The sequence below is a fragment of the Myxine glutinosa genome, chromosome 13 (assembly GCF_964187855.1).
Source record: "Myxine glutinosa chromosome 13, kmMyxGlut1.1, whole genome shotgun sequence".
In the NCBI taxonomy this organism is placed as follows: domain Eukaryota; kingdom Metazoa; phylum Chordata; class Myxini; order Myxiniformes; family Myxinidae; genus Myxine; species Myxine glutinosa.
This window is the reverse complement of record NC_136273.1, coordinates 16,378,451-16,395,340: the sequence shown is the minus strand read 5'-3', so window position 1 is coordinate 16,395,340 and position 16,890 is coordinate 16,378,451. Positions and strand designations below refer to the sequence as shown.

General features: G+C 55.0%; 1 protein-coding gene across 2 annotated transcripts in view; it reads right to left on the bottom strand.

Annotated features, from left to right (window-relative positions):
• The window catches only part of LOC137438632 (uncharacterized), a 44,027-nt gene that overhangs the window by 10,638 nt on the left and 16,499 nt on the right, over window positions 1-16,890 (bottom strand). For both annotated transcript variants that reach the window (XM_068133853.2, XM_068133854.2), the window contains exon 4: window positions 1,096-1,236. In XM_068133853.2, coding sequence (XP_067989954.2) covers window positions 1,096-1,236 — 141 coding nt within the window. The remainder of the gene's footprint in view (window positions 1-1,095; window positions 1,237-16,890) is intronic.

Sequence of the window (16,890 nt, the reverse complement as noted above, 5' to 3'; positions counted from 1 at the left end):
TTGCCCCCCCCCCCCCCCAAAATAGGTATTTGCTTTCTTCTCCGAAATGACACATACAATTCCAATGAAACGTGACCACAACATTCTGTTCATCACCCATGATGTACCAACGTTTGTTCCCGGCATTAACAAAAAAAAAAATCGGGGTCGAAGGCGGTCTTTGGGGGTGGGGGGGGGGGGGGGGCGTAGAAACACAATTAATTGGGGGCGGGGCATAGAAACGCAAATACACAGAAACACAGAAAAACACAATCTACCACTGGGGGCGTAAAACACAATTAAATTAATGAACAGGATTATAACGAATTAATTGACATATGTGGGAAAATGAGCACTGTGTTTCTATGACCCCAGTGGAGTTTATAATTGCAGACATGGATTTGTACCCCCATTGGAGGAAGACCCTCTCGTGAGCAGGCCGTTGGTGCTCCTATGGTGTGCCCCGGAAGCAATGACGGAAAGAGAGTGGCAATTCTATGTGTGGGAAAATTGCATGCTCAGTCAGCGTCACCCAGCTCAGATGGCAGAGCATTGTTACGGTTTTCCAGAGGACCTGGGATTGATTCCTGGTCTGGGCATGTACTTTTCCCACACATATATATATATATAAATTAAATAGCTATAATCCTATTCATTTATTTAATTTGATGTTTTTGTTCATACTTTCTGATGTTATTATAATAAAAATACATTATTTTCTTTATATAATAATGTGTTTACCATTTGTATTATTATTATTAGTGCTATTACCGATACTCCCAATGAAGCCCTCATGTACCGCTCATGCGTAAGAAATAACGTTGTTGGGAACGCATCTCCATATAAACAATGGTATAAGTGACCTGTTTTAACGCATTTTCGATTAACGCACTCTTCTCCAGGAACACACCCTTCGCGCTAAGCAAGGTATTACTGTCTTGCATTGCATCTAAAGATACGACCTCACCACATTATAACTGCAATAAGTACCATTTGATATATTCATTTCACCTTGATAGCGTAAATTAATGTTAGTAAGCAGCTTCCCCCAACCGGCTTTCAGTTCACCTTGCCAGAGGACAAAATGGAAATGTTTGGAATACAATGATGGATTACCCGCCAACGTCGATTTGCATTGGAACGAAAATACGGAAACTTTTTCTGTATCCAATGGTAGATTTCGGGAATGGTGAGCCGATGACTTGAGCAGCTGCGAAGTGCCATCGAGATCAGTTGCGCATACGAGTATGGAGGACGCTAAAAGGGCAGAGAAGCGGAAAAGGATAGAATGGTATAATTCACATTCAAATGACAACACAATCAAAACTGTCAAACAAACAACCGGAATTTATCCTTTCTGCCATTATGCATTCTCAAATGTAAAAGTGGACAATTCGGTCAGTTATTGCAGGGGCATGGCAGTGGAGATGAAATGCCCCCTTTAGGTTAGAGCAGGAATTCGTTCAGGGTTTCGGCAACAGGTCACCTACTCTTCACAAAGGACACCGTGGGATTTTTCATGTCCACCAACCAATGCTGACAGACGAGATGCCAAGTTTAAGGTCTTCCGAGGGACGGCACAGACATTGAACACATTAATGCCTCGTCTTGTCTGCGAGACACCAGGATGATAGTTTACAGTTGCCATGACATTTGAACCCAGGCTAGACAGCTCAGAGGTGAGTAAGCATACCTCTAGGTCAGGGGTAGGGGTCCTCAAATATTTTTGGTCGTGGGCCAGAACCAAAAATTTCTAGCACCTGGGGTTTTCGGTTCTTCCCCGGCAACACAACTGAAGACATTTTAAACAAGTAAAAGCTACATTCTCTGGACACCACCCCTTAACATGTTGTTGCATAAAAGTTTATCTGTTGGCTCCCCATTGCCACCAACATTTTTCTCTCAGGTAATTGGGGTTGTCAAGCATGACGGTCACAGTAGCAACTGAATAAAATTAATAGACAACAGTACCGTACAGTCGTCACCACACCATCTGCCATCTGGCTTATATGCCATGATGATGTACCAATCTTCATTTGTGGGAATGAATAAAACGAATGGTTTATCAAAACATTACAATTACAGCAACTTTAACGATGAACGGGCATGGTAGTGCGGAGTATTGAGCAGCAGTGTAGTCGCCTTTGCTCGTCCATGATCTTATCAACATGGGAAACACAGTCAGTGCAAATGCCCTGTTTCACTAAATGTGAGCTTAGGGCCGATGCAAACAGGAGTATAAATTCAATGAACCAGAAATATTAAATCAAATTGACAATATGAAACATAAATACAATCACTCGAATGCAGAAACCAAAAAAAGCAACAAGCAATATAACTATAAAATATCAATGGCAATGAAATGAAATGAATCCAGCAAAGTTACTTTTCGCAATGGAATTGAAACAAGATATGACTGGAGAAAAGTTTCCTTCATATAGGTATATATATATATATATATATATATATATATATATATATATATAGTGCATTCAGAAAGTATTTAGACCCCTTCACTTTTTTCACATTTTGTTATGTTGCAGCCTTATTAGTCAGGTTCACTATGTTTTTTCGTTCAAAATCATGGTAGATTAGCAAACCTATACATTTTTGGAAACGTTATTACATGGAAAATCTGAAAATCAATGTTTACATTTGCCAATTCCAACCAATTCGATTCGACCAATTCGACCAATTCGACCAATCGACCAATTCCATTCGACCAATTCGACCATTCGACTCGATCGACCATTCGACCATTCGACCAATTCGATTCGATTCGATTCATCGAATTCGATTCGATCGACCATTCGACCAATTCGATTTGCCAATCAATTTGACCGACCTTTGCTTGTGTGGAACGGACTGTGAAAACGATGCGGACTATATTGTCGGATACGACACACAGGACAGCGATGACGAACTCTAAATGGCATATTCTGTAATCGTGTATGTTTGATGCCATTGACTGCCTGTGTATATTTTGTCATTGACTGCCTGTGTAGATGTGAAGTTATACTGACTGCATGTGTATATATGATTTTGCTGACTGCCTGTGTATGTTTGGTGATATGAATTATTGTGACACATTTTGATGTTATTAACTGCCTGTACAAAATGATAACATGCATTTGATTATGCAACTTATCGCGAATATAAAGACAGTATTTTGCAATTCAAAACCTTTGATTCGTGTCTTACCATTCCCCATAGCACTAATTTGATACTTTCATTGGATTCCTTGTCCCTGAAAATATAGGTTTAGTATATTTTAAAAAGTTTTTAGGGTAATTAGAGGCAGAAATAGAACAAAATATGTATTTTACAGTGGCCATTTTGAAAATCCAAAATGGCCGCCATACAGGTATCTCTCCAAATGTAAACATTGATTTTTAGTTTCCTTATGCTATAACCTTTCCAAAAATGTATAGGTTTGCTAATCTACCATGATTTTGAACGAAATAGAATTTATTCACATAGTGAACCTGACTATATGCTGAAATCGTTTAAATTCATTTTTCCCTCATCAATCTACACTGAATACCCCAAAATGACAAAGAGAAAACAGGATTTTAGAAAGTTTTGCAATTTTATTAAAAAGAAAAAACTGAAATATCACATTTACATAAGTATTCATACCCTTTGCTATTGTGGCGGACACAAAAGCCCACTGGCGTGGTGACATCATTCCACGCACCAAGTGGGCGGTGGCCACGTCCGAGGGGTAGGCGTGGCCTCATGGGATACACCGGGCGCCCAGCCCGGAGCGGTACAGTGTTACAGTGTAGTCTTACAATAAAGACGTTTATATGTTACCGCTTGTCCGCTTCCTCCTTGCTCACAAGCAGCGCGCGTAACGCCGCGCTTTACTGGTGACCCTCGACGTTGGATCTGCCGTAGCGATCCTTCCGAACACGACGCCATTGCAATGGCCAACGACAAGTCAATGGCGATTAAACTTCCCGAATTTTGGGAGGCCCAGGCCGAGGTCTGGTTCGTTCAAGCCGAAGCCCAATTTCAGCTTCGGCGCCTCACCAACGACGACCTGCGCTACTGCCATGTCGTCGCCTCCCTCGGGCCCGGCACGGCCGCTCGAGTTGTGTCCGTCCTTCGCCACCCACCGGACGGCCACAAGTACGAGGCACTCAAGCGGCTACTCCTAGCCACGTTCAGCCTCACGGACGACGCACGGGCCGACCGCCTCCTGGATCTCCCCGAGCTCGGTGAGACGTGCCCGTCGGTCCGAATGGACCATATGCTGTCACTGTTGGGCGACGAAGCCCCCGGTTCGCTATTCCGGGCGCTTTTCCGTCGCCAACTTCCAGCGCAGGTTCGCCTCGCGTTGGCCGGGACCGGGCTAACGGAACCCCGAGCACTGGCGGCCGAGGCGGACAAGTACTTCGCCGCTTCGGACACGCGGGCGAGCGTTGGCGTGGCCGTCACGGCCTTCGACGCTGCTGTTCCACAGCATCATCTTCTACAGCACGCTGAGTTTCAGCAGCATGCTGATACGCACCTCGTGAACGCCGCCACGCCCCGCCCACCGCCGCGGCGAAAACCGCCACCGCGGGGAAACCCGTCGACTCCACCGGCCTGGCGGAGCCAGCCGCGCTCCTCCAGCTCTACCACCTGGTGCTGGTTCCACGCCAAGTTCGGCCACGAAGCTCGGCGGTGTCATCCGCCGTGCTCCTTCAACGGGTCGGGAAACGCCCGGGCCGGCGCTCAATTGTGGCGATGAGCGCCGGCCGTTCGAGCAGCCTGCTGTTCATAACGGACACCTTCTCCGGGCGCCGTTACCTGTGCGACACGGGAGCACAGGTGAGTGTCATTCCCGCCGGCACGTCAGACAAGCACGCCGCGGGTGGGGGGCCCGCGCTGCTTGCCGCGAACGGGACGCCCATCCGTACGTACGGAAAACGCTGCCTCTCTCTGCGGTTTGGAGGGCAGGTTTTCCGATGGACGTTCGTCACCGCCGACGTGCCCATGGCACTGCTTGGCGCGGACTTCCTGTGCGCTAATGGGCTCCTGCTCCTAATGGGCAGACGGCTTGTCCAGGCCGAGACGTTCAGCTCGCTCGCATGTGCGTTGCCCAGCTCAACGAGCGGCTTGCCAAGCGGCTTGCCGAACGATTCGGTTCCGGCCACGTTGGTCTGTACGCTTCCGGCAGCGGACGCATTCACCCGCCTCCTCGCCGGCTTCCCGGCCCTCACGCGGCCCACCTTCTCGGCGGGGGCCGTCAAGCACGGGGTGGCCCATCACATCCCCACCGTCGGGCCACCGGTCTACGCCCGGGCACGCCGCCTCGAGCCGACGAAGCTGGTGGTGGCAAAAGCGGCGTTCGCTACCCTGGAGCGACTCGGCATCGTTCGGCGCTCAGAGAGCGCTTGGGCGTCGCCGCTGCACATCGTGCCGAAGCCCGGCGGGGGATGGCGACCGTGCGGGGACTATCGCCGTCTCAATGACGCCACGACTCCCGACCGCTACCCCGTCCCCCACATTCAGGACTTTTCCGCCCGTTTGGCGGGCAGGTCCTTCTTCTCGAAGGTGGACCTCATACGCGGCTACCATCAGGTCCCCGTCAGGCCGGAGGACGTCCCGAAGACGGCGGTCATCACGCCATTCGGACTCTTCGAGTTCCTGCGCATGCCCTTCGGTCTGAAGAATGCGGCTCAGGCGTTCCAGCGACTGATGGACAGCGTCCTGCGCGACTTGGATTTTGTCTACGTCTACCTGGACGATATCCTCGTCGCCAGCGCGTCCCGCGAAGAGCATCTACGCCACCTCCGCACGCTCTTCGAACGCCTGGGCCAGCATGGCCTGATTGTGAACCCCGCAAAGTGCCGGTTCGGCGCCGCCACAATCGATTTTCTGGGGCACCATGTCACCAGGCACGGAGCCGTCCCCCTGCCGGCCAAGGTGGAGGCGGTGAAGGGGTTTCCGCGCCCCCGCACGATCAGAGGGCTGCAGGAGTTCCTGGGCATGGTGAACTTTTACCATCGGTTCCTGCCCCGTATCGCCCAGCTCCTGCGCCCCCTGCACGAAGCTCTCCGAGGTAAGCCGGGCAAAGGCGACGTTACCTGGACCGAGCAGATGGACACGGCGTTCACGGGCGCGAAGCTCGCCTTGGCTAACGCCACCATGCTCGCGCACCCGGCGCCCGATGCACCGATCGCCCTCACCACCGATGCCTCGGACTACGCGGTGGGCGCGGTGCACGAGCAATGGGTGCGTGGAGCTTGGCAACCGCTGGCGTTCTTTAGCCGGCAGCTTCGCCCGCCCGAACGCCGTTACAGTACCTTCGACCGCGAGTTGCTCGGACTTCACTTGGCGGTCAGGCACTTCCGCCATCTGCTCGAGGGCCGGGCGTTCACTGCCTTCGTCGACCACAAGCCGCTGATCTTCGCGATGGGCAAGGTCACCGAGCCGTGGTCGGCCCGGCAGCAGCGTCACCTCTCGGCCGTGTCCGAGTACACGACGGACATCCAGCACGTCGCGGGGAAGGACAACCCGGTGGCGGATTGCCTTTCCCGGGCCGTCGCCCACGCAGTCCACCTCGGCATCGACTATGCCCGGATGGCAGCGGACCAGGCCGCTGACCCCGACGTCCAGGCCTTGCGGACCGCCGTCACGGGCCTCCGCGTCACCGAGGTGCCGTTCGACGGCGCGGGCGCGGCCCTCTTGTGCGACGTCTCCCTCGGGCGTCCTCGCCCCATTGTGCCCGCGGGCTGGCAGCGCCAGGTGTTTGACGCCATCCACGGCCTGTCCCACCCGGGCGCGAGGGCCTCCCAAAGGCTGATCGCCGACAAGTTCGTCTGGCATGGCCTCCGGAAGGCCGTCCGCGGCTGGGCCAGGACATGCCTCGCGTGCCAGCGCGCCAAGGTGCACCGGCACACCCAGGCCCCGTTGGCCCCGTTCACGGTGCCGGAACGCCGGTTTGACCACGTCCACGTGGACCTGGTGGGACCTCTGCCCCCCTCGCGGGGTTTCACCCACGTCCTCACCATGGTGGACCGCACCACCTGGTGGCCGGAGGCCGTGCCCTTGGCGTCGACAACGGCGGCCGATGTCGCGCAGGCTTTCATCGCCACCTGGGTCGCCCGGTTCGGCGCCCCCTCAGACATCTCATCCGACCGCGGCCCCCAGTTCACCTCGGAGCTCTGGGGGGCGGTTGCGCAGGGGCTCGGGGTCCGGCTGCACCGAACCACGGCCTACCACCCCCAGGATAACGGCCTGTGTGAGCGATTTCACCGCTCATTGAAGGCCGCGCTCCGGGCCACCCTCCGCGACGGCGGCTGGGTCGACAGGCTCCCCTGGGTCCTGCTGGGCCTCCGGACGGCGCCCAAGGAGGACCTGCGCGCATCCGCGGCGGAGTTGGTCTTCGGGCAACCGCTGCGGGTGCCGGGCGAGTTCCTCCCCGACTCCACGGCACCATGGTCCGCGGCACAGCAGCGCTCCGCTCTGCAAGAGACCGCCCAGAGGTTCGCCCCGGTGCCAACGGCATGCCACGGGCACCCACCGACGCACGTCGCCCCGGAGCTTCGCACGGCGGAGTACGTCTTCGTCCGCCACGATGCCCATCGGACACCACTGCGGCCCCCGTACGACGGGCCTTTCCGCGTGCTGGAGACCGGGGCGAAGCACTTCACCCTGGACATCGGCGGTACTCCTGACCGCGTTTCGGTAGACCGCCTCAAGCCGGCCCACCTCGATGTGGACCATCCACCGCCAGTGGCCCGACCCCCACGTCGGGGCCGCCCTCCTGCGGGCGGACCCCCGGCACCGCCCAGCCCCGCCGCCACGCCGCCCCCCGGTCCTGCACCCATCCCAGGAGCAGCCAGGGGCATCCCACCTGGCATCCCTGCACCCCGGACGCCGCCGATCGCCAGGGGGCGCTTCGGCCGGGTCATTCGTCTGCCCCGCAAACTGGCCCTCCAGGTGCGCGGGAATTCTGGGGGGGCGCGTGTGGCGGACACAAAAGCCCACTGGCGTGGTGACATCATTCCACGCACCAAGTGGGCGGTGGCCACGTCCGAGGGGTAGGCGTGGCCTCATGGGATACACCGGGCGCCCAGCCCGGAGCGGTACAGTGTTACAGTGTAGTCTTACAATAAAGACGTTTATATGTTACCGCTTGTCCGCTTCCTCCTTGCTCACAAGCAGCGCGCGTAACGCCGCGCTTTACTATGACACTTAAAATTTAACTCAGGTGCCTCCCATTTCTCTTGATCATCTTTGAGATGTTTCTACACCTTGATTAGAGTCCACCTGTGGTAAATTCAATTGATTGGACATGATTTGGAAAGGCACACACCTGTCTATATAAGGTCTCACAGCTGACAATGCATATCAGAGCAAAACCAAGCCATGAGGTCGAAGGATCTGCCTGCAGAGCTCAGAGACAGGATTGTGTCGAGGCACAGATCTGGGGAAGCCCACAAAAAAAAATCTCAACTGCATTGAAGGTTCCCAAGGACTGAAGGATGGAATTAAAGGAAGATGGAAGAGATATATGGAAATACTGTTGATTGCAGAGAATGAATGGGATGGCAACATAGAGAGTAACCCAGTTTTAGGACCGGCAGAGAAGATAACCGAGAAGGAAGTTGAGGAAGCGATTAAAGCAATGAAGAGTAGAAAAGCGGGAGGGCTGACGGGTGTTGTGGGAGATATGTTGAAGGCAGCGGGAAATTGGGGTGTGAAGAGAATGACAGAGATCTGCAATCTGGTGGTGAAAGAAGGCCGCATTCCAGTGGCTTGGGAACTGAGTACCCTCGTCCCTCTATACAAGGGGAAAGGTGACCCTCTGGACTGCGGCTCGTATTGAGCGATAAAGTTATTGGAGCATGGAATGAAGGTATTGGAAAGGGTGTTGGAGAGGAGGATAAGGAAGAAAGTGAAGATTGACAAAATGCAGTTTGGATTTATGCCAGGAAGAGGAATGACAGACGCGCTTTTTATTGTGAGGCAGTTGCAGGAGAAGTACATGGAGAAGAGGAAGAAGTTGTTTCTTGGGTTTGTTGATCTGGAGAAAGCATTCGATAGGGTTCCACATGAAGTAGTGACATGGGCATTGAGGAAGTTAGGAGTGGAGGAATGGTTGATCAGAGTAGTGATGGCAATGTACAAAAGAGCGCGCACAGCTGTAAGGACGAAGGACGGGAACAGTGGTGAGTTTGAGGTGAAGGTGGGAGTGCATCAGGGGTCTGTACTAAGTCCACTACTATTTGTAGCTGTGATGGAGGTGCTGGCTCGGAACGAAAAGGAGGGTTTACCGTGGGAGTTGTTGTATGCAGATGATCTGGTGTTGGTTGCAGAAAGTATGGATGGACTGAAGGAGAAGATGAACAAGTGGAAGGAATGTATGGAGACTAAAGCTCTGAAGGTGAATCTCGGAAAAACAAAGGTGATGGCAAGTGGTAAAGCATGTGGTGAGGTGGAAAGAACTGGGAAGTGGTCATGTGCTTTGTGCAGGAAGGGTGTCGGAGTGAACTCAATTCAATGTACAATGTGCGCTGAGTGGGTTCATCAAAAATGTAGTGGTTTGAGAGGGTCATTAACCAGTGTGGCAGCTACATTCAAGTGTAAGGTGTGCACAGAGGGAGCTGCAGATGGAGGAAATGTTGAGTTGGATCTTGGAGATGGCGTGAAGCTGGAAGGTGTGAAAACATTTTGTTACCTAGGAGACATGCTGAATGGAGAAGGTGGATCAGACTCGGCAACGGTTGCTAGAGTGAGATGTGCATGGAAGAAGTTTCGGGAACTGAGTGGCGTGCTGACGAGGAGGCGAGTGTCATTGAAGCTGAAGGGAAAGGTGTATGCTGCATGTGTGAGAAGTGTTATGATTTATGGGAGCGAGACATGGGTAATGAACGTAGAGCAGCAACGAAGGCTGGAAAGGGTGGAAATGCGAATGGTTCGGTGGATGTGTGGAGTATCGTTGAGAGAGAGGAATACAAATGATGAATTGCGAAAGATGATGGGAATAGAGCCTGTGATGGATGCTGTGAAGAGAAACAGTTTGAGATGGTTTGGTCACATGTTGAGGAAGGACTAAAGTGACTGGTTGAGAAGAGTGATGGAAATGAATGTGGAAGGAAGTAGAGGACGGGGAAGACCGAGAAAGACTTGGCTAAAGATGGTCGAAGAAGAAATGCGGGCAAGGGGGTTAACAAGGGGAGATGCAGAAAATAGGGCAAAATGGAGAAGATTGTCATGGGGACCGCAGGGCTAACCCCCGCTCTTGCAGGGCAAATGGCCTTTAAAATGCCTGTTGTTGGTGTTGTATTGAAGGTTCCCAAGAGCACAATGGCCTCCATAATTCTTAAATGGAAGAAGTTTGGAACAACCAGGACTTTAAAAAATATTTTGTATATAATATCATATATATTATAGAATATTTTGTATTATATATCTTTTGTACTATATTTTATACAGTATATATATATTTTGTATTATATATCTTTTGTACTATTGTGGCTGACACGAAAGCCCACCGGTGTGGTGACATCATTCCGCGCACCAAGTGGGCGGCGGCCACGCCCGAGGGGTAGGCGTGGCCTCAGGATATACACCGGGCGCGCAGCCCGGAGCGCACCAGTGCTACAGTGAGCTCTTTTAATAAAGACTCTTAAACTCACCGCGTTGTCCGCTTCCTTCTTGTTGTGCAAGCAAGCGCGCGTAGCACCGCGCTTCATTTGGTGACCCTCCGACGTTCTGGTCAGCCGTCGCTGACCACCCGAATACACCATCGCAATGGCAAACAACGCGGTCCAAATGAAACTCCCCGAGTTCTGGGAGACGCAAGCCGAAGTCTGGTTCCTGCAGGCAGAAGCCCAGTTCCGACTTCGAGGCATCACGGTGGACGAGACCAGGTACTGCCACGTGGTCGCTTCCCTCGGGCCCGGCACGGCCGGCCGCGTCGTGTCGGTCCTGAGGAACCCACCGGCCGATGGCAGGTACGAGGCGATCAAGCGTCTCCTCCTCGCCATGTTCGGGCTCACAGTGGACGCTCGGGCCGACCGCCTCCTGGACCTCCCCGAGCTCGGTGACACGTGACCGTCGGTCCGCATGGACCATATGCTGTCGTTGTTGGGCGACGAAACCCCGGGCGCTCTATTCCGGGCATTGTTTCAACGCCAGCTGCCGGGACGAGTCCGCCTCGCGTTGGCCGGTTCTGCAACGATGGAACCCGGGGCTTTCGCTGCAGAGGCCGACAGGTTCTTCGCGGCTTTGGACACCCAGGCGAGTTTTGGCGCGGCCGTCGCGGCTATCGGGGCTGATGATAATGCTGATGCACCACACCTCGTGGATCTCGAGGCTGATGCGCATTTCGTGTCCGCCGCCACGCCCCACCCACCACCGCTGCCACCGCGAAGAAAACCGCGGCCTCCGCCGCCGCAGCCACCCACCTGGTGTTTCTTCCATGCCAAGTTCGGCCATGAGGCTCGGCAGTGTCGCCCGCCGTGCTCATTCGGCAGGTCGGGAAACGGGCGAGCCGACGCTCAGTGGCGGCTTTGAGCATCGGCAATTCAAACAGCCTCCTGTACATAACGGACACCTTGTCCGGGCGCCGTTACCTGTGCGACACGGGAGCGCAGGTGAGTGTCGTTCCTGCCGGTACGTCCGACAAGCAAACCACGGGCCGAGGTCCCGCGCTGCTTGCGGCCAATGGTACGTCGAAACGCACGTACAGAAAACGCTGTCTCTCTCTGCGGTTCAGAGGGCAGGTTTTCCGTTGGTCATTCGTTACGGCCGACGAGTCGGCGTGGACTTCTTATGTGCTAATGGATTACTGGTGGATGCAAAGTGCAGAAGGCTTGTCCAGGCTGAGACGTTCAGCTCGCTCGCGTGCGCGCTGCCCGGCTCGTTGAGCAGCTCACAGAGCGGCTCATCGAGCGGCTCGCCGAGCGGCTTGCTGAGCGGTTCAGTTCCGGCCAGGTTCATCTGTACGCTTCCGGCAGCGGACGAATTCACCCGCCTCCTCGCGGGTTTCCCGGCCCTCACGCGGCCCACTTTCTCGGCGTGGGCCGTCAATCATGGGGTGGAACACCACATCCCCACCGCCGGGCCACCGGTCTACGCACGGGCACGCCGCCTCGAGCCGACGAAGCTCGCCGTAGCTAAAGCAGCGTTCGCTACGCTGGAGCGGCTCGGCATCGTGCGGCGCTCCGAGAGCGCGTGGGCGTCCCCGCTCCACATCGTGCCCAAGCCCGGCGGGGGATGGCGACCGTGCGGGGACTACCGGCGCCTCAACGACGCCACCACCCCCGACCGCTACCCCGTCCCGCACATCCAGGACTTCTCCGCCCAGTTGGCGGGGATGTCCTACTTTTCAAAGGTGGACCTCGTACGCGGCTACCATCAGGTCCCTGTCAGGCTGGAGGACATCCCGAAGACGGCTGTCATCACGCCATTCGGGCTTTTCGAATTTCTTCGGATGCCCTTCAGTTTGAAAAATGCGGCTCAGGCGTTCCAGCGCCTAATGGACAGCGTCTTGCGCGGCTTGGATTTTTTGTACGTCTACCTGGACGACATCCTCGTCGCCAGCGCGTCCCGCGAAGAGCACCTTCATCACCTCCGCACACTCTTCGAACGCCTGGGCCAGCACGGCCTCATCGTGAACCCCGCCAAGTGCCGATTCGGCGTCACCGGCATCGACCTTTTGGGGCACCGCATCACCAGGCACGGGGCCGTCCCCCTACCGGCCAAGGTGGAGGCGGTGAAGGGGTTTCCGCGCCCCCGCACGATCAAGGGGCTCCAGGAGTTCCTGGGCATGGTAAACTTTTACCATCGGTTCCTGCCCCGCATCGCCCAGCTCCTGCGCCCCTTACACGAGGCCCTTCGAGGGAAGCCGGGCAAAGGTGACGTTACCTGGACCGAGCAGATGGATGCGGCGTTCTCGGTCGCGAAGCTCGCCTTGGCCAACGCCACCATGCTCGCGCACCCGGCGCCCGATGCACCGATCGCCCTCACCTCTGACTACGCGGTGGGCGCGGTGTACGAGCAATGGGTGTGTGGTGCCTGGCAACCGCTGGCGTTCTTCAGCCGGCAGCTTCGCCCGCCCGAACGCCGTTACAGTACCTTCGACCGCGAGTTGCTTGGGCTTCACCTGACGGTCAGGCACTTCCGCCATCTGCTCGAGGGCCGTGCATTCACGGCCTTCGTCGACCACAAGCCGCTGGTTTTCGCGATGGGCAAGGTCGTCGAGCCGTGGTCGGCCCGGCAACAGCGTCACCTCGCGGCCGTGTCCGAGTACACGACGGACATCCGGCACGTTGCGGGAAAGGACAACACGGTGGCCGATTGCCTTTCCCGGGCCGTCGCCCACGCAGTCCACCTTGGCATCGACTATGCCCGGATGGCGGCGGACCAGGTCGCCGACCCCGGGGTCCAGGCCCTGCGGACCGCCATCACGGGCCTCCGCGTCACCGAGGTGCCCTTCGACGGTGCTGGCACGGCCCTCGTTTGCGACGTCTCCCTCGGGCGGCCTCACCCCATCGTGCCCGCAGGCTGGCAGCGCCAGGTTTTTGACGCCATCCACGGCCTGTCCCACCCGGGCACGAAGGCCTCCCAGAGGTTGGTCGCCGACAAGTTTGTCTGGCATGGCCTCCGGAAGGCCGTCCGCGGCTGGACCAGGACGTGCCTCGCGTGCCAGCGCGCGAAGGTGCACCGGCATACCCAGGCCCCATTGGCCCCGTTTACGGTGCCGGCACGTAGGTTCGACCACGTGCACGTGGACCTGGTGGGACCTCTGCCCCCCTTGCGGGGTTTCACCCATGTCCTTACCATGGTGGACCGCACCACTCGGTGGCCGGAGGCCGTGCCTTTGGTGGCGACGACGGCGGCAGACGTCGCGCAGGCGTTCATCGCCACCTGGGTCGCCCGGTTCGGCGCCCCCTCGGACATCTCGTCCGACCGCGGCCCCCAGTTCACCTCGGAGCTCTGGGCCGCGGTCGCGCTGGGGCTCGGGGTCCAGCTGCACCGAACCACGGCCTACCACCCCCAGGCCAACAGCCTGTGCGGGCGGTTCCACCGCTCGTTGAAGGCCGCGCTCCGGGCCACCCTCCGCGACGGCGGCTGGGTCGACAGACTCCCTGGGTCCTGCTGGGCCTCCGGACGGCACCCAAGGAGGACCTGCGCGCATCCGCGGCGGAGTTGGTCTTTGGACAACCGCTGCGGGTGCCGGGCGAGTTCCTCCCCGACCCCACGGCACCTTGGTCCGCGGCGCAGGAGCGCTCTGCGCTGCAGGAGACCGCCCGGAGGTTCGCCCCGGTGCCGACGGCGCACCACGGGCACCCACCCACGCACGTCGCCCCGGAGCTTCGCACCGCGGAGTATGTCTTCGTCCAGCACGACGCCCACCGGACACCACTGCGGCCCCCGTACGACGGGCCTTTCCGCGTGCTGGAGACCGGGGTGAAATACTTCACCTTGGACATCGGCGGTACTCCCGACCGCGTCTCGGTGGATCGACTCAAGCCGGCCCACCTCGACGTGGACCACCCACCGCCGGTGGCTCGGCCCCCGTGTCGGGGCCGCCCCCCGGTGGGCGGACCCCCGGCACCACCCAGCACCGCCGGCACGCCGCCCCCCGGTCCGGCACCCATCCCGGGTACAGCCGGGGGCATCCCAGCTGGCATTCCTGCACCCCGGACGCCGCCGTTCGCCAGAGAGCGCTTCGGCCGGGTCATCCGTTTGCCCCGCAAACTGGCCCTCCAGGTGCGCGGGAATTCTGGGGGGGCGCGTGTGGCGGACACGAAAGCCCACCGGCGTGGTGACATCATTCCGCGCACCAAGTGGGCGGCGGCCACGCCCTAGGGGTAGGCGTGGCCTCAGCATATACACCGGGTGCGCAGCCCGGAGCGCGCCAGTGCTACAGTGAGCTCTTTTAATAAAGACTCTTAAACTCACCGCGTTGTCCGCTTCCTTCTTGTTGTGCAAGCAAGCGCGCGTAGCACCGCGCTTCACTATATTATATACAGTGCATATATTTTGTATTATATATCTTTTGTACTATATTATATATAGTAGGTATATATACAGTCACGTGAAAAAGTAAGTACACCCCATGTAAAGTTTTGACTTTTTCAACATATTTCAACATGCAGCTATTTGATCTTCATTTCAACAACATTGACAGATAAAGGTGATATAATATAACAAATATCATGAAACATTTACATTTTGTAGTCCATTGTATAATTTAAATAAACATAAATGCAAATTTCACATGTGGAAAAAGTAAGTACACCCTTAGCTCAAATAGGTGGCATTGCCCCCTTTGGCAGAAACAACCTCAAGTAGGCGTTTCTTATAACTGTCTACCAGTCTCTGACATTGACTGGGAGAAATTTTTGCCCACTCCTCCTTGCAGAATTCTTTCAGCTGTGCGATGTTTGAGGGGTTTCTTGCATGCAGAGCTCGTTTCAAATCCCCCCACAACATCTCGATGGGATTTAAATCCAGGCTTTGACTTGGCCATTCCAGAACCCTCCATTTCTTTCTTTTCAGCCATTCCTTGGTGGATTTACTGGTATGTTTAGGGTCATTGTCATGTTGCAAGGTCCACCTTCGGTTGAGCTTCACCTTTCTGACAGATGGCCTCACATTATCCTCAAGCACCCTCTGGTACAATGAAGAATTCATAGTGGATTATATGATGGTGAGTTGCTCAGGCCCTGATGCAGTAAAGCTGCCCCAAACCATAATATTTCCACCACCATGCTTTACAGTTGGTATCAGGTTCTTGTGGTCAAATGCTGTCTTTGGTTTTCACCAAACATGTCTTCTGGTTCTGTGGCCAAATATCTCTACCTTTGACTCATCTGTCTAGAGCACATTGTTCCAGAAGTGCTGGTCTTTGCGTCGGTGTTCATTGGCAAACGTTAGTCTTGCCCTGATGTTCTTTCTGAACGGCAAAGGTTTCCTCCTGGCACACCTCCCATGTAGATCAAATTTGTGCAGCCTCTTTCTAATGGTAGACTCGTGCACTTTGACATCAACATTGGCAAGAGCTACCTGTAGGTCCCGTGATGACATTCTGGGGTTCTTCGAGACTTCTTTCAGCATCTTGCGGTCTGCTCTCGGGCTGAACTTGCTGGGGCAACCTGGCCTGAACAAATTGGCAGTTGTTTGGAATCTTCTCCACTTGTAGATGATCTTCCGAACAGTCGAATGATTGATTTCAAATTGTTTGGAGATCTTTTTAAATCCCTTCCCAGACTCGTGGGTATCTATAACCTTCTTTCTGAAGGCCTCAGAGAGCTCTTTTGATCTAGGCATCGTGACGGGCACACTTCAACAACAAAGAGCAAACCAAACTAAATGTCTGAGGTTTAAACAAGACAGGTTCCTCCAAGATCCTCTCTAACGATGTTCTAATCATTTAACCTGAGCTGGTGCACCTGATTCTAATTTTAGGTATTTGAAGTAGTGATAAATGTAGGGGTGTACTTACTTTTTCCACATGTGAAATTTGCATTTATGTTTATTTAAATTACTAGGGCATGCCCGTACTATATATAAGCTAGGACGTGCCCGTACGTGGGTGCCCGTTCCTTGCCAAAAAAAAAAAAAAAAAAAAATTTGTGTAGGGGTGTGTGTGTGTAAACATCCTAGGGCGTGCCCGTACGTGGGTGCAAAAAAACATGCGTGCAAACAACAACAACAAAAAAAAAACTTTGAAACCACGTGGCAGTAACGACCACAGAACCCCCCCCCCCCTCTATTTACATGAATGGTTTGGTCCATTCGCAACGACCACAGAACCCCCCCCTCTATTTACATGCAATGGTTTGGTCCATTCGCAACGCCAAAGCGAACGGCGAACGGCTAAATCGCCATAGCTCGGTAAGTACTTGTCCGATTAATTTCAAACCTTGAAAAGGCACATCCTCGGGTCCCCAGCAATAT